Genomic DNA, 26397 nt, shown 5'->3' with positions numbered 1-26397 from the left:
AAATGAACTCAAATGACCTTAGTCAGGCCTCAGATGTCCTTAACGAACCCCTGGATCAATTAAAAAAGACTCCAATGATGTCCAGAAAGCCCTCCCAGGGACTGCAGTGACCCCAGGTGTCTCATTGCACTGTGGGGAACTTGGAGGAGTTCTTCCAGTGCTGGATGGTCAGGAATTGAAATAAAGGCAGCTGAGACAAGCATTGGATCTGAGAGCTGTTTATTTGTTACCAAAAACCCCAAAACACAAAGCAGTTCCCCTGCTAAAGAGAGCTAAGAAAGAGAGGACAAGAGGAAGAAAAATGGGAAAAGAATGAGGGGAGCTAGAGATAGACAGAGAGAAAAAAAGGGAGGTGAGGCTGCCTCTCCCACAGCTGGTCCCTCCATCCATCTTCTTCTTGAGCAGTTCACCTGAGACCCTTCAGTTTTGCTGCACACAGCCAGTACAGGGTCTCAAGCTGGGCTAAAAAACCAAAAGGGGATAAATATTGTTAGTGAAAAACAACTCAGTGTTCCCAGGCCAAATTACTGTTCATATCTCAGTCCTCCTCGCACACACATGCACCAACAGTGCTTGAATCAAATGCTCCTGCTCATCTTTCCCCCTTCTCAAAAGAACACCTGAAAAATTGCTCCTCCTGTGGCAGAAAATACAAACAAATCTGGCAGAGAAGTTCCTGTGTCTTCCAGGAAATATTTGGTCCAGCAAGAGCTGCAGGGTGGTGAGCCCCTGGTACAATTCTGACACCCTGAACAATCCAATTTCAATGTTCTTTTTTGCAAATGATTGATTCCTTCCCAGTCACTGTCCTGGTGCTCACCCCCTTCCCTTCGGCCTTGGCCTCCCTGCACTTTTTCCTTTGGGGGTTGTGAAAACTGTGCCATTATCGCTGCCTGAACCTTTGCCTTTTCCTCATCTCTTCTTTCATATATTTTTATATTCCTGAGCCTTATTTTATATAATATATAATATACAATATATAATATAATACACTATATATTATATACATGATATTACATATAATCTATAATCTAGATACTATATAATCTATATATATTATAGTATATTATAATATATAATTATATATAATTATATATTATATATTGTATATTATATATTTTTATTTTTATATATTTTATATTTCTATTTATATATTTTTATATGTATGTATATCTATCTATCTATCTATATCTATCTATCTATATCTATCTATATCTATCTATCTATCTATCTATCTCTCTATGTTCCTGATCCCTTATTTTTTATGCATTTCTAACCAATTCCAATATATAATATACAATATATAATATACAGTATATAATATAATACACTATATATTATATACATTATATTACATATAATCTATATACTATATAATCTATATATTATATTATATTATATTATATTATATTATATTATATTATATTATATTATATTATATTATATTATATTACATTATATTATATATATCTATTTTTATTTTTACATATTTTATATTTATATATTTTTATATGTATGTATATATATCTATCTATTTCTGTCTATCTATCTATCTATCTATTCTATCTATCTATCTCTCTCTCTTTATGTTCCTGATTCCTTATTTTTTATGCATTTCTAACCAATTCCAATATATAATATACAATATAAAATATATAATATACAGTATATAATATAATACACTATATATTATATAGATTATATTACATATAATCTATATACTATATAATCTATATATTATATTATATATATTGTATAATAATATAATATAATATATATATAACTATATATCATATATCATACATTATATATTATATATTATATATTAACTATATATTATATATATTTATTTTTATTTTTACGTATTTTATATTTATATTTATATATTTTTATATGTATGTGTATATATCTATCTATTTCTGTCTATCTATATCTATCTATTCTATCTATCTATCTATCTATCTCTCTATCTATCTCTCTCTCTATGTTCCTGATTCCTTATTTTTTATGCATTTCTAACCAATTCCAATATACAATATACAATATACAATATACAATATAATACACTATATATTATATACATCATATTACATATAATCTATAATCTATGTTATATAATCTATATATTATATTATATTACATTACATTATATTATATATATATCTATTTTTATTTTTACATATTTTATATTTATATATTTTCATATGTATGTATATATATCTATCTATTTCTGTCTATCTCTCTCTCTCTCTCTATGTTCCTGATTCCTTTTTTTTTATGAATCTCTCACACCTGGCGTCTATAGAGAACCCCCCTGAAGTCCTGAATAGCAAACCCAAATTCTCCACCCTGCCTCCACAACGGCCCAGGGAGGGCTGGGGGTGTAGGGACAGTACTCCCCTGGTTATTTTCCCTCTCCTGGAAGGCAGGAATGCAGGAGACTTGCAGCTGACCCTGTACTGGACTGCAGATTTTGAAGATAAGGCAGGGAGGTTCCCAGTCCTCACAGTTCTTTCCTTATCACAGCCTCCTGCTGCTATTTGCCTTAACAACATTTCTCCACATGCCCCTTTGAGCAATCCTTTCCCACACCAGCACCATATTGTCCCCTCTGCACATCCACATCCCCAACTACCTCTGGGAGAGTGCCCAAACCATCTCTGCGTTCTCCCAAAGACCCATCAGAGGTATTTTGGGATCATCATCCCCATAGCCAAGATCCTCTTTCAATTTTCCTTTGTGGCCCTTCCTGAGCATCCTGCCACGTTTTACTCCCCAAGCTTGCACTCACCAGTGAGATTGGCTGAGATCCTTCCTGACTTTCCCTCAGTGCCCCCTCTGGGCATCACATCCAGTGGGTTCTTCAGGGACCCCCCTGGTCCTCCTCTCATCTGTCTCCAGGAAGCCTGAGGGAGTCTGGAAAAAGAAAAGGAAATCTTTTGAGGGCTAGAAAAATTGTTCTTTGTTTAGTTTGTGAGGAAAAGCATTGTGATGTGATTGCAGCTCTGACAGCATACAAGAATAAATGCCTGGAGTTGGGAGCTAGAGAATGCCCAGGTAGAAACCCACCACTGCCAGCAGAGTAAGAGAAATTCCATCCATCCTGGCTGTTTTGGGGGTTCTGGATTCAAAGCAACTCCTAAAGGCAAAACCCCACAAGGCATGGACAAAGAACCTAGAAAATATCACTGAAGATAAATATCATTATGCATCAGGCAGATCAAAATGTTGAACAGTGTGGTCATGGTCCAGAGGCACAATTATCCATTAACATCAAGTCCACCACCCTCCAAATTATCTTTTTAATCTTTCTTTATTTGAAAGAACTATGCTAAAGGAATATGTAAATTCCAGGGCTTCTAGTGGAATAATCTAAAAGTTTTAATTTTTGAAGTGATGATGAAAACCGTTCAGAAACCACACATTAACTTTAAACAGTGAATAAACATTTTTGAAAGAACCTTGTTTTGAATCTGAAGAAAAAGAAATATTTGTTGCCTTTTTTTTTTTTGTGTATGTGTGTTTTATGTCAGTGCTGGAAATGATGACTATTGAGTGACATCTAGTGGATGTGAAGATGCTGAACAGCAGCTTTTCAAAAGCACAAAACCTTTTGAAATACATCAGAGTTGAAGTGCTGACAAAGAGGCCACATAATTAAAATGTTGTGCATTGTAGCAAGGTGTAGGTAACAAGCCAGGGAGACAGGTTCCAGCTCTTCAAGGAAACAGAAACTTAACAAACCAAAAAAGTGCCAGATTTCTCTTTTTTACATTCCTCCAATTCTGATGTAAAAAAAGAAATAAATTCCCCATCCTACTGCCTGCTCATTGTCCTGCTTCCAGATGTACTTTATAAAATCTCCATACAGAGACCATTTAGCAGCACACTCCCTGAAAACCACAATCTGTCACACAGTAGCCCTGGTACGATGGGCAGTGCCTCCTGATATGTTTTGGATGGATATTTTTCCTTTTTCATTTCTGTTTCATATTTCACAATTGAACATCCACTTATCCTTGAGGCTTACTGGCCACAATAAATCATCCAGAGTTGCTTTATAAGTGAGTCAATGACAGAAAAATTGTAGTTTTTCATGAGAGATTATTGAAGAAGAATACCTGAAATGCTTGCCTGCCTTAACTCTCTTTTTTGGGAAAATGTATTTGTGAGAAGACCACATTTCAGAAGCTGAGATACAGAGACTTCAATTTTTGGAGCTGAAGGGAAAAAATGTCAGCAGAAAGCTTTTATATTCCAAGGGCATGATTCATCAGGTGTCTTACAGCACACTTAGATTTATTGATCATTAAATGTGCAATTGTGAACTCTGGATTTTTCACCATGACCACAGAACTTTCACAGGGCTCTGTAGGAACTATCAAGCTCCCACCTATTAACTTTTTTTTCCCAAGTTCATAAATGTAATTTCTTTTTTTTTTTCTTTTCATTTTTATCAGACACAATTTTAAAAAGTCCCTGGGTACAAAAAACCCCACTGATAGTCCATTGATAAGCTAAATCCAAAAGTCTGGCCCAAAACTTTTTAATTCTCTTCCTCCTGCTCCTCATCCACCCCCTCCCCAGTAGAACAGCAGTGGCAGTTTATTTCTTAAATGGATTTTATTTGATTTAATTTTGTCTTTCCACATAACCTGAACTATATTTGCATGCAGATATATTTTTTCTTAACACCTCCTTGTCTTTCTGAGACATCTTATACTTTTGTGTTGGCCGGGGCTATGCTTTTAATTTAGAAGAAATTACATTTTTAAGATTCAAAACTGCTTTCTCTTTCATTGCATATTATGTTCACTTCACTAAGTAACTAAACTTAGAAATAAAGACTAATTTAAGTTGGAAAAATCCTCTGAGATCATCGAGTCTCATCTTTGACCAGTTTTCAGCTGGACCACAGCACCTCCTGCCCCTCCTTCTGCACTGACCTGGGTGGCTGCAGAGCTGTTCCTCCCACACGTTCTCATCCTGCTCTTCTCTGGCCACAATTACATCTGTGCAACAGCTTATTTCTTCTTAAATCTCTTATCACAGAGGCATTCCCACCATTCCTGCTGGGCTCAGCCTTGGCCAGCAGCGTGCCCATCTTTGGAGCTGCCAGGGACTGGATCTGCTGGACACGGAGAAAGATTTTGGCAGCTTCTCACAGAAGCCACCCCTGCAGCCCCCCTGCTACCAAAACCTGCCCCTGCAAAGCCTTCTGGATCCTCTTGGTGCTGCAGCTGAAATGCTTCTACAGTCTTTTAATGAAATAAACCTGGGAGAACTAATTGAGCCTTTCAGCTCAGCTACACGATGTGTCCCTCTCAGATTGCTGAGCTTTAATGGCAATTCCATTCTCTCTCTCCCTCTCCTTCCTCCTTCTTTCCATCCCAACCTTGAGCTCTGGTCTGAGAACTGACAGATTTGTCAGATATAAATCTGATGAATAATAATAACAGATCTATCTGTTCAATATATATTTAACAGATATTTGTGTTGGAGGTTTGCACAAATAGGACAGGACTGCTGGGGCTCATTCCTTGAGCCTTACTGCAGCATCAGCCTCATTACAGGATTGAAACAATTGGAAGATGGCAACAGCTCACCTCCTGCCAAAGATTTCTTTGTCACAGAGCATTTTAAAAACTTTCTAGCCAATAACTTATTGTTAAGCTTACAGACAATTGTTCTAGCTAATCACTAAAAGCACAAACACACCGGCTTCACACAATGCTTGCTTGGATGCCTTCTATTAACAATACACAATACTCCATTATTAAGCTTAAAATCCTCTACTATCTTGCTAGGCATATTTTCTGCAGTCTTAAGGTCTGTCTTAGCCAAGCCTAAAACTCAAGCTATTGTTTCATGGCCTTGCTTGCTGTACTATTGTAATTTTCCTGCTTTCAGACTTTGCAGCTTTAAGTTCCTTGCTTTTTCTGTTTGTGAGGCCTGCTTTCACAGCTCTCTGAAGGTCTTCTTACCTTTTCTATGCTTCCTAAAATTCCCCCTCTTGGTACAACTACAAAGAAACTCTCTTGTTTATTAACTACTTTGTGTTACACAGCTCTACTATAGTACATATTTCTTTATTTAGCAAAACCACGTTACAAATTTTCTACACAAAGGCACATCAGCAAAATTTAGTCTCTCAATACTCAATGTATTTCTTTTTGCTTCTACAAGGCACTTTTCTTGCTTGCTTTAAGTGTTTCTATTTTACACTACAGCAATTTTAATGCTGTAAAAGATTTGATCTATTCAAGTCAAATTTAGTAGTAGTTACTATTTATTCCAATAAGTCTCATCTGTTCTAAGCCCTTAATTCAAAGCCTTCACTTATGACTGTACTTGCAGCTACATTTTTTTGTAAGATTTTGACAACTCCACAGATATGGAGACATTTCTGCTCACCTGGGGTTTGCTGAGCCTTGGGGGCAGGAATGAAGCAGCCCTGAGCCTTGCAGAGCTGAGGGCAGCTGTGACCCACAGGGCTTTTGGCTCCTGGGTTTCCAATCAGAGCTGCTGCTGATTCCAAACCGCTGCCTGGCTGCAAGCTGAGTAATTGCACACAAACTCTGTGTGAGCAGTGGGATCCTGCAGAGGAATAATAAAAATGCAAATAAAAGTGCTGCTGCCACGAGCCAGGGCAGCTGGGTGCCAGCAGCTCCTCTGAGCTGTACAGCCTGGGAACATGGAGCTTGGTGTGGGGCACAAAATGCAGCTGGAAGGTAAAGGACACCAGCTTAGGGCTTGAGCACGTTTGTGGTTTGCAGGCTGGAAATGATTCACAGCTGGAGAGCAGGGAGTGTGCAGCACTGCTCAGATCTGCTGTCAGTCTGAAAGCATCTCCTCATTGCTCTCATCAAGTGTGTGCCACCAAATTAACAGTAAAATTAACACTATTCAGTTCCCAGGAGCAGTCCCGAGAAAAGGCTGAAACTCCACCTGAGTGAGATTTGCTGGAGGGTTGGGATTTTCTTTTTTTTTTTTTTTTTTTTTGCTGCTGTTGCTATTTTAGTAGCCAGTCTGGACACTGACTGCAGATTTTTTAACATCTTTGTTTATCAAGTTGGTCTGACCTGGACCACAAAGCCCAGGAACCGCTCCTGAGGTTGTGCACTTTTTCTCCAGCCATGCATGCTGCTGTCCTCAGAAAGGAAAAGTGACAGAAATCTCTTTACATGGCAATTGTAGAGAAAGGATTTCTTTTGTTACCAATTTTCTAAGCATGAAATTGTTAACTTTGCAGATAGTTTTGAAGCTTAAAATGGTTGGGCATTTGAATTTATTTATTTATTTTGGAGAATCAATATCTCATCTACTTCAAATACTCTTAGACTCATACTTGTCAAAAAAGTTTCCACTCCAAATCTAATTTTTCTCTGCTTGCACGCAACAAATTTCTACGGTCAGCTACTGATGATTCAGAATAATTTTTTTTTTTTTACTTCTTCTAAGTCTGAAATACCTGTGGTTTTAAGTGTTGTCTTAAATAGTGCACATGAATCAGTTCTCAATATCCCAGTGAAGGGGAAAAGACTCTTAATGTTACAAATTCCAGTTTTCAGAATGGGAATAATTGTCATCTTTCTTTTCATTAGGCACAGTTTGGGAAGCAGAAGCAGATGAGCTATAAAAAGATTTCCCAAAGTTTTTTCTTTTTTTTTTTTTTTGGTCATAAAATTCTGATCCTATAAATGAAGCATTGCAGGAGAATTCCCATTGCTGTGCCAGTTGCTGCTATCATTAAAACCAGACGGTCATCAAGATGTTGGTCACCCTTTCCTGATTTTAGCAAACCTACCTTTAGCTGCAAATGCTTTTAAAAGCTAAAAAGTTAAAAGCTGCTTTGCTAAATCTCAGGAACCCCCCTGGCATTGCTGAGCTGGGCTTTGGAGGTATCCAAGCACCCACAGTAGAGCCCCACTGAGAAAAACACTGCCCACCAAAAATGCCATGGGGCAGCTGGTGCGGGGTTTGATTGTTCTGCTGTGCTGTTTTCTTCATCAATATCATCTTGACCCACACCCACACTTCCCAAAAAAAAACCTGAAGGAAAGAGCTGCTGTTGAAAACCTGACTGATCCCTTATTTGGGGGCACAGAAGGTCAAAAACCTCCTCCCTTTCACTCTCAGTGACTGGGGGGCATTCTAGTTCTGTACAGGATGGAGGATTCTTGGAGAAGGTTGATACCTAAAGCCAAGCAAAACCCACATTTAACCAGCACAAAGGATAATTTTAAAAAGCATTAATATTATTCTCTCTATGAAAGTCAGAAATATTTTCCTTATTAGTCAGTAAAAGGTACCTTCTAGTGAATGTATTTATGTTTTATGGCACTTTATGGTTTTATGGTATGGTTTTATAGTCTTTCAGTGGTTACTAGACTGCAATCTTCCCATTTAACTATGTTTTACAAGAACATAGTGACCATTTCTATTTAGCAGAGGTACATGTAAAGCAAGACAGAAGCCCTGAAAATGAGACAGAAGTCAGTAATGCTTGTTTTATTCTGTACAAAATCTTTGGAGAATGCTTCTTTCTTTCATTTCAATACACTTCAAAAGGTCATCATTCAAATACCCAAATAAAACAAAGTTGGATATTTTTGTTTGTTCATAGTAAAGACCCCTTGCTCTCTTTCAAAATTATGCTACAGCTGCAGTTCAGGCAGGCTCAGACCCTCAGCTTTCTCAATTATTAATATAAATAGTTTAAACATCTTTAAAAATGTGTGCCATAAAGAAAAGGAGAATTAGAAACTTTAGAGTTGAGCTGTACACAACCATCCTGGTCCCAGGTGTCAGGGTCCTGTGCATGTGAATTTACTCACGTGATTTGCTTGTGTGGGCAAGGCTGCTCACAAAGAAAGAGCATTTGCACTTCTGGAGCCATAGTTCTTCCCTGCAGAGAGAAATGGAAAAAGGTTGGTGACTTTAGCTGTGGCTGTAAAAAGTGCCAAAAGCAAAAATGTGTTATTTGCACCCTGATCAATGATAATAAATCATCACAAGAAAATCAATTGTTTCTTTGAATCAGGATTAAGAGCAGCTAGAGTTCCCTGCAAAAGTGCCATGAGCAGGCAAGAAATACCAATAGCATAAGCAGATGAACAAATTAACATCAACTGCTGTAACATCCTTCCCCTTTTCTGATGGGCAGAAAATAAAAGTGCAGGAACAACATAGCAACTAGTTTTTCTGTGTCAAGTCTCTCCAATGTTTAAATTAGGTTCATAAATTAAATTAGACATGTTATTCTATACTAGGTGCTGTTAAAATCGAATACTGTTTACTGCTGGTATCAATATATTATCCAATTCCATTTGCAACTCCACCAGTGGTCATTAGTTTGCCTTTGGCATAGCCTGCAGGGATTTTACACAAAAGCTATTTAAAACATGCACCTTTGCCCATAAAGTCCAGCCATGAAACCAGTGATTTGAAAGCCTAACACGACTGAATTGCTTTTAAGAATAGTGTCCTGAAAATTTACAAGCTGTCAAGGTCGAATTACAAAGTTGCAATAAATGAATATGGGACTCGACTAGACACTGTTCAGTGGAGGGAGAACACTTGCACATCCAACTCCCATCAATATGCACTGCTCTGGCATCCACTGCAGCTTTCTCCACCTGGTTCCCACTGTGATCTCCAGGAGATTCCATAGGAATTTATCGTAGCAGTACAAGGTGATCATGGGAAAAACCTCATGGCAAATGTCTGGCTGCTTTCCCCCTCCATATTTTGGCAATTTTCAGAATGGTTGAAAAAGTCAAATTGTTATAATCAGAATTAAAAATAAAATAAAATAATAAAATAGTTTTCTTGCTTGGCTGTATTTACTTTTTCTCACTTTCCCTTTCCTTGTCCTCTTCCTTTTCCCTTTTTTCTCTTTTCCCACTTGCCATGTATTTTCCCTTTATTCTTTTACCCTTTCCCTTTTGTCCTTTTTATCTTTTCCTTTTTTTTTTTAAATTTAATTTGACTCTTTTCCCTTTTTATTCATTTACTTTTACCATAGCAAAGGACAAATCAAATTCTGGGGGAGAGGTTGTGGGATCTTTGTCTCTTGTAGCAATGATCATCAAGGAGGGAAAGTTTCCTGCAAGGATTCACACTGCAATTGATGAAGGTTGTTGAGGTATTGGCAAAGACAATCTTTATCTTTGGCATTCATTATTTAGTGAAGTTAAATGTATTTTAACAATGTTAAGCAAAAGGTCAGAGGTTAGAAAAAGTTTCTGAGGTTACAAAATATGGGCAAGGCATATAAAAGGCAAGGGAGTCCATCTAAGCAAACCCACACTTAACCATACACAGTCTCTTAGTCCAGGCAAAAGGCATAGTTAAAGAAGCAGCATTTTATTTCATTTTATACTTTAGTTTAGCTTAGCTTCCTGCTTTGATGAGGTTCTTGTAACAACTTCACCAGCATTGTTTCTAGACTTCAAGTCCCTGCATATCTATTGGTGTGATTTTTTTCTCTCATTATTTCCTCAGGGGAAAAAGAACTCCTCAGTATGGAGGAGTATTTATTCAAGTATATTTTTTTTGAAAGGTCTGGAGTCCATTCTGTGTTTATTTTAAAATGTATGTGTTTTTGTGTATTTATGTGAGAGAAGGCAAGGACAAAGAAAATTGTGGGTTGCATAAGTAGCACTAGATGGTGCTGTGAAGAAAAGGATCCAAGCTAAGGCTCAGCAGCCTAACCTGGGCGCTGAAATTTGGATAGCCACCTCTGTTAGCTGAACAAAGCAGGGATACATCACTGGTTAGGATTGCACTCAATTATTCCCCTAAGGGTTGCAAAGTGGTGGGAGCCATGCTCTGATCAGCACGAGGAACAGGTCAGGTCCTGCAGGCAAACACCAGAAAATGGAGATGTCTTGTGTGACCTTTAGCTCAGTCTCAGGTGGCTGCTGAGACCTTCTCAGATGAGAACCAAGGGTAGGACAGGATTTTAAAATCGATGGGGCATCACCACAGGGAGGGGAGCAAGGCTCCTACAGGTCTGTAGCAGGCCAAAAGATGCAGAGCACTGCTCTGAACTAATTAAGGCATCAATGATTTGTTTTAGAACCCAGGAAAGTGGTGCCTAAAATTGTTGCCAGCAGAGAGCTTCACACCAGGAGGGAAAGTACTCCCCCAGCCATTATTTATCCTCCCTCCAGACTGACATGGTCACCTGCTCAGATCCAGCCTCTGGGCTTTGTCTCCTTTTGAGATTCTCCCTTTGTTCCATCTATCAGCAGAGGGAAAGGTCTGAAACTGCAGTTGGTGCAGCCACGTGCTGCCTCTTACATCTCCAAGCCAAAAACCTCAAAAGTGGCCCAGTGCTGACGGGGAGGTGTCTGTACTCACCACTCTCAAATCTGCAACTACTCAATTCCTGAATTCCCAATCAATTAATTTTCCTCCAGGACAAATGATGCACGAGCTTGAGACAAAGCTCAACCCCTCTGTCACTGTGTTAGGCATTTCCAGTGCTATTTGTCCCTTCCTCATCAGCATCCCTTCCTTCAGAACAATCCCCTTCTACTCTTCCTCTCCCTCACTGCCAGAGTCTCAATCCATAAAAATGGATTCACACAATTTTATTTTATGTTGGTGTTATTCCTAAACTTCAAGAGGTGTAATTTATTTTGCCATCTTTATGGTGTTCCCACTTTTTCCTAAAACACTTCAAAACATAGCAGATATACAGAAGGGAACTTGAAGGTCTGGTGAGTGGGGTTTTTAAGTTAAAATTATAGTATTTTAATACTTCACATGCAATGATCTCTTTGTAAAGTTTTCATAATGTCAGAGAAGTTCATAGAGTAAATTAGTTTGACTTCGCTCAGAGTGCTAACATTTATAAATCTACAGCGCTGCCTTTCTGAATATATTTATTGCTGCAGAGAGGAAGGGGGATCAAAGGGCTCTAACACTTATTTCTGCCATCATTTCTCATCTCCAGCACAGTTTGAATTTTGTATACATAGCAGTTTCTTGCTCCAGAGATGTCAGAAATTACCTGGAGACTGTTTACAGGACATTAGAATAGAATATGGACAAACCTGCAAAAGAGTAGATGCTGCATGCATTAAATATTAATGGCCCACATAAGTCACAAATCCAGATTTTCTTGCAGATTTGTTGTGTGCTGTATTTTGCAGTGTGAGCAGAGGAATAAAACTAAAGTCTGTCTTTTCTGAGTGCATCTCTCTCCCATATATTATTTTAGCCTTGACCATAAAAAAAGCAGAGAAATAAATAGTGCAATATTAGTGATCAAAAGCATAAAAACACACGAGGAAAATGTCTAATTGTAAAAGATCACCAAAGTAACAACAGTAATTTCTGGTTCTGCAGGGACTGAGGCCTTGAGATGTTAAATTTCCAGAACCTGGGAGGAGTATTGAGTTCTTATCTTATCACACCTATGAAGCACCAAGCCACCCAACAATATGCTCATTTACTCCTCAGAAAAAAAGGCAATTTTTTTTTAACTTAATTTTTTTAAAAATTTTTCAGCAGCATGGGTCACTCTAGGATAATGCTGTTTGAAAAGCTCCACCAGACTGAGTTATAAAACCTCAGGAGAACTTCATGGTTTTTATCAAAAATGTTGATTTGACCCCTAGGAGTTTAACTCCACCACCCCAAGCAAAATAAAAAAACCTCAAAATTTCTCAACTGCTGTTTCTTGGCATGGAGTTCATAATGTTTTTTAGTATTTTGGGATGGCAATACCCTGGAGACTACAGCTGAGACATCTTATTGTCCCAGGTATTTCCTGTGTGATTGGACAAACCACACCACAGCCATTTGAGGAATCACAGATGCCTTAATCTGGGTGAGAGGGGATGGACTGAAGATGTGCCACACCCATGGTGTCTGGTTTTGGGCAATATTAAGTACATCTGTAGTTAAACAATGAATAAACAACTGCTGTGATGTATTCTGTGAATCTGGAATTATTTGGGATCATTGCAGCCATGGGGCTTGACCTTTTCCGTAGCACAGACCAAAAATCTCCTCAGGAGTCTCTTCTGGAGCCCAGGATATGTGAAATATAACATTCCTTCTGGAAGGTAGCTGGCCTTGGCTTAAATGCTTCCCATATTCGCAGTGTAAAGGACAAATCTTTCAGTGCAATTATTACTAAATGCTATTAATAATATTAGAAATCTAATGACAGGAGTTAGACCAGGACTTTTGGGTTCCTTTGTCTTACAGCAAGCTTGCCTGCAGATGTCACTCCAGACAGCTCTGTCTGATCTGGTTTTTTAGAGATTTCCAGTGCTGAAGGTTCCATAGCCTCCATAGGAACATGGCACGTGGGACACAGTTGGGCCCTGGGGACAAACAAACCTTCCATTTGCTTTTTTTAAAATGTCAGGAGTCAGTTTCACCTGGCAGTGAACTGGGGGAAGGTTTAGATTGCAACTTTTTCTACAGGTGTTCTCCATTTCTACATTTTACAATGTCTAGAAATGCCTAGCTCCCTCCAAATTGTCTAGTTTGCTGGAATTGAGGATTTCTTAGGAAGTGCATTCCTAAGAGTGACTGAGGATTTTTGTAGGAATCAGAACTCCTCAGTCATCTACCAGAATGCAAAATTTGCTGTTTCCTCAAAGCCAGATAAAGGGTGCTCCAAAGTGATCTCAAGACCTATTTTCTTTTGTAGGAGCTGTGGAGTAGAATTGATGCAATCACTTACCCATATATCAGCTAAACTTTTTCTACTACCAATTGCTGTTAAACAAATGTTATTTGCTTTCTTCTGACCTTCCACAGTTCTGAGCTGCCAGTTTCAAGCCTTCAGTCAAAAGAGGCCACTGAGAAAGCAAATGAACAAAGTGTGGGTACTTGTTGTGAAAATCATGTTCCAGAAAGTCACTGTGCATATATTTGGGGAGGTGGGAATTTAATTTTCAAGCACAGCTCCCTGCACAATCTGGCATTGTCAGGGAGCAAAAGAGATATTAGGGGTCGTCTCACACAACTGCTACATTCCTTTAGTCACAGAAGTATCCACAAATCAGCAGAACCCTGGCATTTACAAGCAGCCTACCACCTTCTGTAGTGCCATCCTCGCTGGCAGAGAAGGCAGAAGTGAATTTGTTAATCCTCAAAAAATGGGGAAGGCATGGCTTTGTAACTAAAATTTGCAGCATGAGGAAATCAGCAGATACACTTCTGAAACTGCAGCATAGTGGGGTTGGTTCCTTCCTCTTTTTAATTTGCTTTTTTATTTTGAGGTAAATTTTGACAAGTAATTTAGTAGAGCATTGTGGTATTTTATTCATTACTGAATTGTGATCCCAACAACAGTGCTACATTTATTATTCTTATTCTTCTTATTATTTTCCTTTATCTTCATGACCACACAATGCAGCTTCTGGAAAATAAGTGAATGCTGGCACTGCACCAACAGCAAAACAAATACAGGGAAGTGTGACTAATATTTAAACATATTCACCTATTTTCCATGCAACACTTTAATACCATTTGCTTTACTGCTTTATGTGGTAATTTTATTTCCACCCACTGATAATTTAGAATTGCTTTCTACTTGAATTTTGAAACTCATCCTGAATTATGCAACTTGAGTCTGAGATCACCAGTATTCTCACTTTACAGTTTTACTGACACTTCTTAAAATATCAACATATTTCCTAGGAAGATGTATGAAATATTTACTTGTAACCTCACTTGGTACCTTTGGGAAAGGAAAGAAAGTAAAAAAAAATAGAAAAGTGGATAATATAAAAAAATGTTACCAGGAATATTGCTGTGGCTAAACAGCCATACAGAGGAGACTGGAACCACTAAAATGTGAAATTTAATATCAGAATTGTAATTTAGTTTTGAAAAAATGTTTTTCAGTCTCCGGGTATCAGGAAATAGTTTCCAAGCAACACTGTAGATATTGGTAATGCAGGCAGATCTATTCAAATAAAAATTATTCAAAACATTGTCATTATCAGCAGAGCTATGTTATTGCTAGATTCATAACCCTCGGTATCCGGACCCCTTCATATTCTATTTCTTGAGTAAAAATCTGCTTTTCCTGAAGAAGGTGCCCTTAAAGTTGCCTCTGTTAGATGAGGCTTGCCACCATCTGCTGTGGCTGCACCTGTGCCTTGCTGGGCTGAATGCAGCAAATTCTGCCAAGCACTGAAGGGCAAGTAGATGGTGAGTACATGCACAGTGTGTGTGAGGAGCAGCAAGGGAATTAGAACACTCTTGCACATTTTGAAATGGGATTGCAGCAAGAACCTTAGTATTGAGTTCAAATTGTTCAGCCATTCCTCAGGAAAACAGCAAAGAAATGGTTTAGATCCAGGATGATCTCCCTGTTATCTAGAATCAGAACCTACATTTTTTTCAGAAGTAGAAAGCCCAGCTGGCTGCAAGTTACAGAGCCAGGGATTGCCATTCCCTTGCCATGTGGCTTTGGGGACATGCACCACAGATGCTGCTGTAGATTGGGTCAAAATGGTGGGAAAGATCATTGTTCTAGAGCAGGCAGCTGAGGTAATGGTCATCTCCAAAGGCCAGGAAGGAGCCTCATCCCTGTTCAAACAAGAGATGTGAGCCACTGGAACCCCACTGGCCAGAACAGTGGACTTGCATTTCAATATTTCAATTCTGTAAGGAGCAGGAGTGTTTGGGTGACACACAGACATCACAGGCAGTCAGTGACTGTTGCACCAGCACTGCCCAGGTGTGCAAAGTCAGTCTGGCCCAAGGAAAGGCCCTGGGAGGCCCTTTGAAGAAGGAGATTTGAGTGTATGTTTTTCAGTTCCCCTGAAGTGGTAGAAAAGGAGACCTTGCCTTTACTTGAGAAGGTGCACAATTATCTCCAAGTTATCTGATGCCCTCATCAATTTCTTCTCCTGGATGAAACAGACTGTGAGACCCTGAATCTTTTGCTTGACCACTTGGATTGAGCATGGAAATGGTCCTGAGACTTGTGATAAATGGAGGAAAAAGTGTCAAGAATTCAGGGCAGAGCCATAAAGAAACAGAAGCTGCTTGGAGGTGTTTTTTTTACAGCAATAACACCCAATCACCTCAACATGTGCTCTAAAGACACCTGGAGCACTCTTTGCACCTCAATGGAGGCTCTTCTGTGCAGTGCTTTTTTCTGCATGAATTGGCACAAGGAGTTTGGGACATCCCAGTTCCAGCTGGCATCATCAAAGCAGGCAATATCTGGCACAAATTAGAAAGAATTGAGTTTGAGCTAAACCAGCAAGGTGGATCCGTCAGCTTCTGCAAGTTGTTTTGGGGGTGACACTCATGAAAGGCTGGGGGAGGCAAGAGGGGTGTCTGCTCTGCTGTAATCAGTGTCCTGATCCTGCTGGACTTGCCTCAGTGGTGCAAAAAGCAGAAAACAGCAAAAGCCAGCAGGGCAGGGGTATTTGGTTTCTAGCTCCTCTCTCCTGTGAGGACAAAAGAAGCTGGGGAAGCCGGCAGCCTCTTAGTTCCACTTGTAAATTTAGGCTGGAGGAGAGGTATCCTTTTTAACCTGTACATCTTCTCAAATGATAGTGACATCTTTCTTTCTTGGTGTAAATTCTTGTAAAGCCACACTTGTTTAGATCCTCAAGGATTGCCTGCTGTGGGCAATTAAAAGGTTCTGATAAACATAAACACAATCTTTTTTCCCAGACATCTCTCTTCATAGGGAGTGGTAAGAGTATCCCTCTCAAGGGGTGATAAACATTCTAAGCTGATGATTGCAATTTTTAAAGGCAAACCCTGTGACAGAAAGCCACAGTGCTGATCTTATCTTATAAAGATGCTACATGCTGTATGTTTCTGAACTTCTGTCTATGCCTATCTTCTTATAATGTAGAGAGAAAATTATTTGTTACAGTGTTTGTACCCAATTTAATTTAAGATGAGAAATCAGTGAGTAGGAGGAGAGGGTGGAAGGAGGGGGGCAAGACCTGCTCCATTTACAGCTCTTAAAAATAGCATGTGAAGCCAGAAACACATATAAAACTGAACTAGCCACATCCACACGCAATGCATTTCCAAACAGAGGAGATCTACAGTGCTTCCCAATTATGTTCAGTTCACTGCAGCAGGTGACCCCAATTTCTCTGGAAAATCTTTATAACAGTCCTTTTTCAGAAAACCTGCATGGGGTGCTCAGAATAAAAGCCAAGGCCACAAGAGTTTCACTTACTTGGGCTTCCCTCGGATGGAAGTGTGTGTATTGCATGGCCAGGGAGAAAGCTGGAGGAGGATGAAGGAGGATGAAGGTTTCTCCTGCACGTGGGCACTTCAAGCCAGCAGCAAGATGAGTTGAAGATCATCAGGATGAAAAGCTGAGACATCTGTTGTGTTGACCCCCTGCAGGACCTCTGCTTCCTTCTCTGGCTGCTCCCACTGTGGCTGCTGTGGGTTGGCCCTGCTCGTGGCAGCCAGCTGGGGTTGATGCTGCTGGGCCCCCAGAAAATGGTGATGTTGTTGGATCTGTAAGGATTGGAGCCCAGGTGGATTTGTAGTGGCCCTTGTAGGGGTGTCTGGGATGTCTGTACTTGGCTAAGCTCCTTTCTTGTTCAACATCCTTGTTAAAGGAATGGACTCACTTTAGTTTCATGTTAATAATTTCATGGTTTGCTGTTAATAAAGTAGTGAGAGAGCAGGTCTGGTTTTGTTTAATATATATAATTTTTTTTAATATTTAGGTCTGGTTTTATTTAATATACATATTTTTAGTATTTATTTTAATATTTATTTCATGGCCACAAAGGGCACAAATGAAACTGGCTGATGGCACCATGAGGAGGCACCAGTGTAAAGAGCACCAGCCTGTCACGGGAGGGAGAACTGCACAACCTCAGGGGAAAAGTAATAGAAGTGGAATTAAATTTTATAGTGCAGAGGGTAAATGGGCTTGGGGACCATTATCACTTTTTTGCTCTGTAGTGGGAGATCATTAGCCAGGGATGGCTGATGCTGAGAAGGATCTGGGGGTATTGGCCATGGGACAACTGAGAGCCACCAGTGCTGTGAAAAGGCAATGACAGTCCAAAAATGCCTCTGACAGGTTCCTTTCAGTAAGGATGAGGGAGAGTTCATGCCATTTTACTGCTTATACCTCCACTGCAATACTGTCTCCTGTTTTAATCAGCCATAGCTAAGAAAGATGAATTCAAATATGGGCAGTTTGCTAGGAAAAGTTACAATGTGTCTGAAAATGAAGGAAAAAAAGTGCTTTAAAATCATCATGCTGGAGGAAAATGCCAATCTATGATTTTCCTTAGTTTGTTACCTCAGGTTTGTGTTTGGTTTTTTTTTTTTTTTTTAATTCTTTTAACACTGGACACTTAAACACTTAAATGCTAGATAAACAAAATACAATTTGCTTTACAATGGAGAATAACCCCTCTACCCATTTGCAATAACAAAAGTGTGTAGCTTTGTGCTAAAATGGCCAATTTAAATTGGATTCCAAAGCTATAGTTTGGTCATCAATTGGCAGTTTGTAGTAACATGGGCTTGACTATCTAAAATATTTTCCAGTGGTGCATAAATGACTTTATGGCATTTGGAAGTGTGCACAGGAATGGCTCCCAAGCCAGCAGAAGTTAATGAAAACAAAATTAAAAAAAAAAAAAAAATTAAAAAGAGGAGAATTTATGCATTTTCATTGCAGCCTTAATTCACTGTTATGCCTACTAGAACATACACCATTATTATGCAGCCATGACTGTATTTCATCATCTGTGTTACGCCACCACACACTTTGTGGCTACTTTATCCATTTTTCACTGCTTTCCATCCATGCAGGTTCCACCTGCACGGGTGGGCTCCAGGAAGCTGGAACAGCACATCTTGGCCATAAACTGAGAACAAGCAGGACACAGGTGCACAGCTGCATCCTCCCTCACCCTCTGCCCTGGGCCTCTCTGGGGGTCTGGGGCCAATGCTGGTGTTGGGAGGGGTCTCAGCAGTGCCCAAGTCACTCCCCAGCTGGGCTGTGTTTAGTGCAGGAGCTGGGCAGTTCGTGGCTGTGCCTTTCATCCCCAGCTCCTGCAGAGCCAGCCTCAGTTGTTATCAGTGGGTGATGCTCAGGTTTTCAGCTCTGCTGGATCCAGGGGCCTGGAAGGAGGTGAACTGTTCCTGCTGCCTACACTTCCTATTTCCTAGAATTTCCATCCATTTTCCATAGACTGGTTGAGGAGGGAAAGTCTCTGAGGATGCTGTCGCTGTTTTCCTTTTCATGGGAAGTGTGAATTTCACTTTTGGCACACAGATCCAAATCCTGAAAGCAGATGCACTCCCTTATTTTTGGGATTGGGCCATCTGTTTAGGATAAGAAAGGTACTGGATAATAAACCCATCTGTGATCTCTTGGTTTCCCCAAATCTGCATCCCCCCTCTCTCCTCACCAACCTTGGAGGTGAGGGATAATTCCTGTGGGACACACCACAGTTACCTGCTCCTTTCATCTATGGACTAAATACTGTTGTTTAAAGGAAGTCTGGGTAATTTTGATGTAAGGCTTAAATAAATGAAAGGTCTGAAGGTTTTATTAAATGAACAATGCATGGGCAAACATTTTCTTATAGGCACCTCATGGCAGGGAGTTGTCCATGAGCAGCCCTGTCTCCAGCTTTCCTCTCTCCTTTTCCAAAGGAACACTCCCAGCCTCTCCCACTCACCTTCTCCCTTCTCATGTCACCACTTGATGAACACTAAACTAAAATTTGAGTATTCCACTTTTGTGACAGGTAAGACCATGGTTATTTTTAAGAAGCACCAATATGCTTCAAAGCATGTAGCAGAGAGTTCATTTCCTGTGTAATCACCTGTCCAGGTGCCTAACCCAAAATTACTGGGGTATCAGCATATTTGCATTTAGACCAGCTAGAAACTGATATTCTGTCCTGTAAGAGAGGCTTGAAATAGTCAGACAACCTTCCCATTTCTTCTTACAGGATACAAAACCTGTCTCAGTTAAAATGTTGGGCTCCAGTGGCCAAATGTGACAGCACTACTGTTTGTCTAAGCCAGAAAAAAAACTTTCAAGGGTTTAGCTAGGGGATACATGGAAATATTTGCATTGAGCACCACTGTGCAAAGTCTAGAAAGCACCTGCTGCAACATTTTGTAAAATATATTTTGAGACTGAAGGGACAAATGATGTAGAGATGTTAATCAGCTAAACCCATCAATATCTGTTTTCTGAGCATGGGCCAGGGAACAGTATCTTGGATACAGCACAAACTGACAGACAATATTATTGTCAAGCAGAGAAACTATCAGGTCATACTTTAATTCTTCTCAGCTGTCCAGGGAGTTTATTTAATCTCCAGTGCAAAGGGAGGATTCACAGATATATCTAGCTGAGGCAGAAAAGATGTTGTAAAGGCATATTTAATGGCATGTTGTTAAGATTTTATCATGCCCACATGTGAGCTTGGAAATGTGGAAGGTTCAACCATTCTTTTGGCACAGCAAAGAAGATACCCTTTTTAGCATAGATTTTAATCTGAAATATATAATCTTTACTGCAGATAGCATCCTGAAGATTACTGGTTTTATCTATGTCTTGGTCAGTTTGAACTCTCTTTTATAGTCTGTAAAAATATCTGCATGCACTTTTGTACATGTCATCCAAGAGTGCTTATAAAGTGCAGGTCTGCTTTTTTTTTTTTTTTTTCCTCCTCATTTCTTCAGGGATGCTTCTGCACTACAAAATGAGTTTAAAGTGGTTCTAGTCTGAAGTATCCCCATGTAACCAGGCTCAAATAACCTCACAGATGGAGCCCTCAGGAAACTATGCAGATGCCAAAGTCTCGGGCTGCAGGCAATGCCAGAACCTGGAAATGGCACTGGACAGCAGGAGAGATGAAATCTGTGTAAGATGTGACCAGGTGAGTGATCTGTGCAGCCCAGTGGCAGAGCTGAGATGTGGGGGAGAAAGGTGAAGCCAAGGAGATGAACAGTGGAACAAAGCTCTGATCTCCCCAACACAGGAGCAGAGACCAGGAAGAAGCAGCCCATGAGTCTCAGGCATGGATCAGGATGACACAGAACAGCTACAACAAAAAGTTTACTTTCAAGTAGTTTGAACTCTGCAAATTTAAATTTCTGTCCCTTCTCACACAAGAACTTGGGCTTCTCATTCCACCCCCATGTAAGCTACATCAGGTGTAGCAAACCCCACAGCACTAAAGGTGCTCTGTTAGCACTTTTTATTTAAAAATTTCCAAAGGGCAGACATTGCTTGGTATTTGTTTACCTGTCTAGGTTTGCATGCTTGCTAAAGCCTTTAATAAAGCATCAAAGGTAAGATGGGCAAGCTGCTGTCACTGCTCCTCAAGTCACATTTGTCACATCACTTTTTAAATCAGCAGCAGAGTTACCACTGTTACTCATACTTAGCCTTGGAGGTGACTATCCAAAATTTCAACTCCTAAACCTAAACATATCAAAGAAACAAGTTAACCCATCTCATACTCAGTTGCTTAAATAGCACAGATTCTTCTTAGCTAAAATGAAAGAAAGAAACCCCAACCCATATTCACAATAATTTTACCTATGTCAAGTCATCATGTTAGGCATAAATTGTTTCACTTGCATCTCCAATAATTCACAAATATCAATAATTAGCATGCTAACAACAACAACAACAACAAATTCAATATCTACAGACAGCACCTTTGTGGGGAAGACAAGCCCAACAAAAGCCATGTGTATTTGAGGAGAGCTCCCAGACCATAAGCATGACCAGCATTAAAGCTGGGTGAGACAGCATTGTCTCTGCTTCTGCATTTGTTAAGATATCTGATGTGCAGAGGAAAAAAAATAGAAGGGGAAAAAAAATAAGGCCACAGATGACAGTGCTATTGTGCTGGCTTCTTTCTCGAATCTTTGTGCTTGGGGAAGAAGAAAGCACAGAAAACACTGTTGACAGTTCCATTGCAGAATACTGAAAATGCTGTCCCTAGCTTTTCTGCAATCACTTTTGCCTTTAAACATGTGATTTAGCTACAAATTATCACCCTGACCACAAGCACTTTCTCCATAAACTCACTGAAAAGCAAATTAACCTTTTCTCTCTGGAATGAACTCTCCTATTAATATGAAAATCAATTCAGTCCTTTTTGCCTTGGTTAGCCCAGCCTGTTTGCACTTCCCAAGCTGAACAGTGACTGCCCAGTTAGTTGCTAAAGCAGAACTCATTTTAAGAGCCAATTAAAAAAAACCCCAACCCAATAATGCAGTAAGTGATCTTCTGGAAAGCTTTTCATTACTGTGTGGTTCTAATTGAAAAACAGGATGTCTAATTATTGCCCTGATTCTTCCTTCCTGACCTTGGAGCAGCTCCACAGGTGGTGAGCACCAGTGCAGTTCAGCACAGCAGCACAACTCAATAGCAGCCCATGGCACCCACACAATTTCCAGCTGGCTGCAGATCCAACACGTTCCTGGGCATGTCTCTGAGGTCATTTGTCCACTGGATGACTTTATCAGGATCAAACATTCTCTTTCACGTTGTAATTATTATTTAGCACCTGTTCTGAAGTGGTAGGTATAAAATCTTACCCGTAGAAACATGTGGGCTTTTTATTACCCAAGGAAAGAATTGTTCAAAGAACAGAAGTCCACCAAGATCAAAGAAACAAATCCTTCACACAGTGAAGACAGAGCTGCAACAGAATCCAAGTGCAGGATGGACACACAGGGCAATGGGAAAGGATACTCAGGGTTTTCCTTTGTTCTCACTATCCTACAGTCACAGCAGATGCTAAGGAGTATTTTCTCCTCTGCTTGTCAGGCTATCATCTCTCTCACCAAAACCCAAATAGGGTTAGTAGGAAGATATTTCTGCTTTCTGTGCTCTCTCTTTTTTTTCCCCTAGACTCAGTGACACAGCTTTGGCTTTCCTGTCCCCACCACCATCAATGTATCTCTCTTTTGCAGGGAAGAATGCAGAGCAAGATGCAGCCATATCCACTCTCATTGAAGAATAGGCTCTGAAAAGTTAATGTGTTCAGACTTCTGATTGCAGCAAAATAATTAAATCTGCAGTAAAACACTGACTCATGTGGTACCTTAGCAAAATGTCAGATTTCATGGTGGCACAGCATCAATTCTGTCCCCAGGCTCTCAGGAGTGTTGTTTCAAACTCTTTGATGACTCAAAGGAGATTAAAAGCATATGTTTTTAGGACTCTTTCAGAAACATATAAAAGGCAAAAAGAAAAAAAGCTGGGATTCTGTGGCAAAGGCTGAAGGTTCCTGCAGTGAGAAATGCTGATGAGAGCTCTCACACACAACTCCTGCCCACGTGCAAGCTCAGGGACATGATCCAAACCCACATCCAAGCCCCCTGGAGCAAACTCACTGATTAGCATCCCAATTCTGGCCCTGCCCAAACAGCACTGGCAACTTTCTCACCTCTCTGTAGGTATATAAAGAATTGCTGCATTTCTCAAAGGCTCAATGCAGAGCTCGTGTCAGCTGGGGCATAGAAACAAAACCTCCCTCCAAATGAGGACTGATCCGTGGGTTTTTGGAGGGCATGTAGAGGATACAGAGGCAACAGGTGGTTTTCTTTTAAAAGATGGCCAAAGGAGGAGGTGGGCCCCCTTTTCACACAGCAGCCTCATTGTGTGGGCAGTCACCCAACAAACAAGAAAATGGGAGCTGCTCCCAGGGCTGTAGAATCTTTCCTATGCTTTGGAATAAGCCAACATTGGATAAACACCCTTGGAAACGAGGGACCTTCTCTTTCTCTTCTGGCCCATTCTGCACCTTGGGTTAATTTAAGAGAAATGCAGCACGCATTTGCTTTGTGTCTGTGGCCCAGCAAATATTTAACTATTTCTCACCAAGGGAAACACGAAGTCTCTTCCATTTCTCTGGGCATAATTGCCACATTGCAAACCCAGCAAAATCTTGAAGACTGCAAAGAAGAAAAAGGGAATTGTGAGAGCTCTGCTGGTTCCTGGGGGATAATTGAGGACCCCAGTACTCATGTGGGCTCATGCTGGCTGCCATCACAGGTTCTTGCTGCCAAGGACATCAAACACTGCATGCATGTAGGTCTGGATAAATTTACCTGATGGTTGGGAAAAGGAGAGGGAATCTGGGTACAGAATGGAAAAGTTAACAAGGAGGCAGGGGAGGGGCAAAGTAAGGATGAATTTTTCTGCCATTGAGCATCCACATGCTGCAGAATTTTGGGCACAAATGCTACTAAAAATGTCCTTCTTATTATAGTTGTCTCCTGGAAAAAAATCAGCCCATCTATGCACTGCTCAGAAATTAATCTTTACCTTTTTACCAATGTGTACTTTTGAGAAGGGAACACAAAATACTTTCCAGAAGTATAATGTTAGTATCTGTAAATGTATTGCTGACCTCTTTATCTTCTTGTTCTACCACTTGTCATGTGCCCCAGGCCAGTGTTGCTCTAACAGCTCTATTGAGTAGTACAAGCTGAGCTGGAGCTTTGAGGTATTTTTTTGTCTGTTCACTTGTTAAATGTGTGCTCTGCTTTTTCTAATGGTGTTAAACTGAACTCCCTGGATTAAGCAGTTAATACAGGTCAAAATTAGTCCTTCAGGGATAGGCCAGCCTTAGCTTGTTACTTCTCTCACCTGCAGAGATAGGCTGTGGTGTTTGTCTCCTCATGTAATTTTCTGGTGTTGCTGGGTACTTCCCAGTAATTTCAAATACTGGTGGTTTTGCTAAAATCATCTGTCAATAAAGCTCCTTTTTAATAAGCTGCTGCTCCACTTCTAACTTTTTTTTTTTTTAATGCTGATTCAGACCTACTTTGTTAAGGAATGCCCACATATTGCCTTTGCCCTCATGAATAGAAATGCCTCCTCAAAGCTTCCAAAGTACTTAGCTGCCCTGCATAGTGTGGTGAAGAGGGTGAAATAGAATATATTATGAAATGTCATAGCCAATTCAAACCAGATGAGCAATTAAGTGAATGAATAATAATTTTGCAGCACTGTTTCTTCTTCAGAAACCTTTAATTTTGACTTCAATAGGCATCATCCATATCTCAGTGTGAAATAACAACTTTATAGCTTCGGTGGGTCCTGATGATAGCGGTGCTTAGAAAACAAAATAGAGGCGTCTATGACACTGTTAATGTAATGATTAAAGCTGCAGATGAAAATGCACAGGAGAAGAAATGTTCTGTTAGCTCATTTGCTTTGTACTTTTATAGTGTTTCCCGTGGGAGAATGTGGAATTCTAGGCCTGGCTGCACAAATCCAGAATGACTGCTAGCTGCACTCTGGTTGTGCTGGTCTCTGTGTTACCACTCAGAACTGCCCTGTCTCATTAGGCAGAGTTTTGTGAATTAACCCTACTTGTTCTGGGTTAAAGTTATTACAGCTCCTCCTCACTGTTTCAATTCCTCATAGCTGAAATTGAAAAGCCTTTTTTGCACTAACACCATCTCTTGCATGGAACTTCCTTGTTTTCTCTTGAAATAAAGAGAAAGGGGACTTTGTCCAAGTTTAAAGGCAGTTTAGCTTTACAGCCCTCAGTACAGGATCCATCATTAAAATTAAGCATGTACTTAATTGGTTTCCTGAATACAGATGGATTTAAGCACATGCTTTAGTGCCTTGCTCACTTGAGGCCCTAATGGACCATGCAAATTTAAAAGTTCACTTCTCATTGAGATAAATGGAGTGGATAATCATAGATTTATCAGAACAGAAGCTGCTGCTCACTGTATATGTTGGCAGCATCTTGCAGTATTGTTCTCTCCCTCTGCCTGGCACATCTAGAACTTGCTGAAGTAGAGAAGTGGCAGCAGAATAAGGAACTGGTTTTCTTCCCTCAGAACAGGTCACCAATACAGTATTTGATGGTAGGATATCTGTGCATCTGCCACAGAGAAATGTTTTCCAGTATGAAATCTCATAATTAGAAAATTAGTGGAAATTATGTGGAACAAAAATCCCAAGGAAACAGAAGGGAAACTTGAGACTGAAAAATCCACCAGCTACTGCATGGCTTTGCACTGTCTTTCCTAGTAATTTTTTTTTCCACCTGGATAAGGGTTGTTGCAATGGTTAGCACTGAGAATCCATCAATCCCAGCAAGATGTTCCCTGAGAACATCGTAGCAAAAGACCAGAGAGATGCAGATTTGTGCCCATTTTTTTTCTTGCATTTGATGGGATATTCTTATGTTTTATAAGGATTAAACACATGTTTCCTCAGTAAGAAATCAGTAGTTTCTGGGGTGAGTTGCCCTGTTTTGAAATAGACGAAGTATGGGAAATAGTCCAAAAACTTACTGGAAGGAAGAGGAAGCAGATCAAAACAATGTATTTATAGAGATACCATGATTTCAAATGCCCTTCTTTAGGAAATACGAGTATGAATTTTCATTAAAT

At 39.9% G+C, this 26397-nt stretch overlaps 1 protein-coding gene across 3 annotated transcripts in view; it reads right to left on the bottom strand.

The window, feature by feature from the left end:
- Positions 1-202: 202 nt before the first annotated feature.
- Positions 203-26397, bottom strand: part of LOC143693412 (uncharacterized) — a 72464-nt gene continuing 46269 nt past the window's right edge. For all 3 annotated transcript variants that reach the window (XM_077174539.1, XM_077174540.1, XM_077174541.1), the window contains 4 exons: positions 8838-8908; positions 6415-6597; positions 2792-2916; positions 203-462 (listed from right to left, as the gene is read on the bottom strand). In XM_077174539.1, coding sequence (XP_077030654.1) covers positions 407-462; positions 2792-2916; positions 6415-6597; positions 8838-8908 — 435 coding nt within the window. In that variant the 3' untranslated portion in view covers positions 203-406. The remainder of the gene's footprint in view (positions 463-2791; positions 2917-6414; positions 6598-8837; positions 8909-26397) is intronic.

Source organism: Agelaius phoeniceus, chromosome 2 (assembly GCF_051311805.1).
Source record: "Agelaius phoeniceus isolate bAgePho1 chromosome 2, bAgePho1.hap1, whole genome shotgun sequence".
In the NCBI taxonomy this organism is placed as follows: domain Eukaryota; kingdom Metazoa; phylum Chordata; class Aves; order Passeriformes; family Icteridae; genus Agelaius; species Agelaius phoeniceus.
This window is presented reverse-complemented; position numbering and strand designations above follow the sequence as displayed.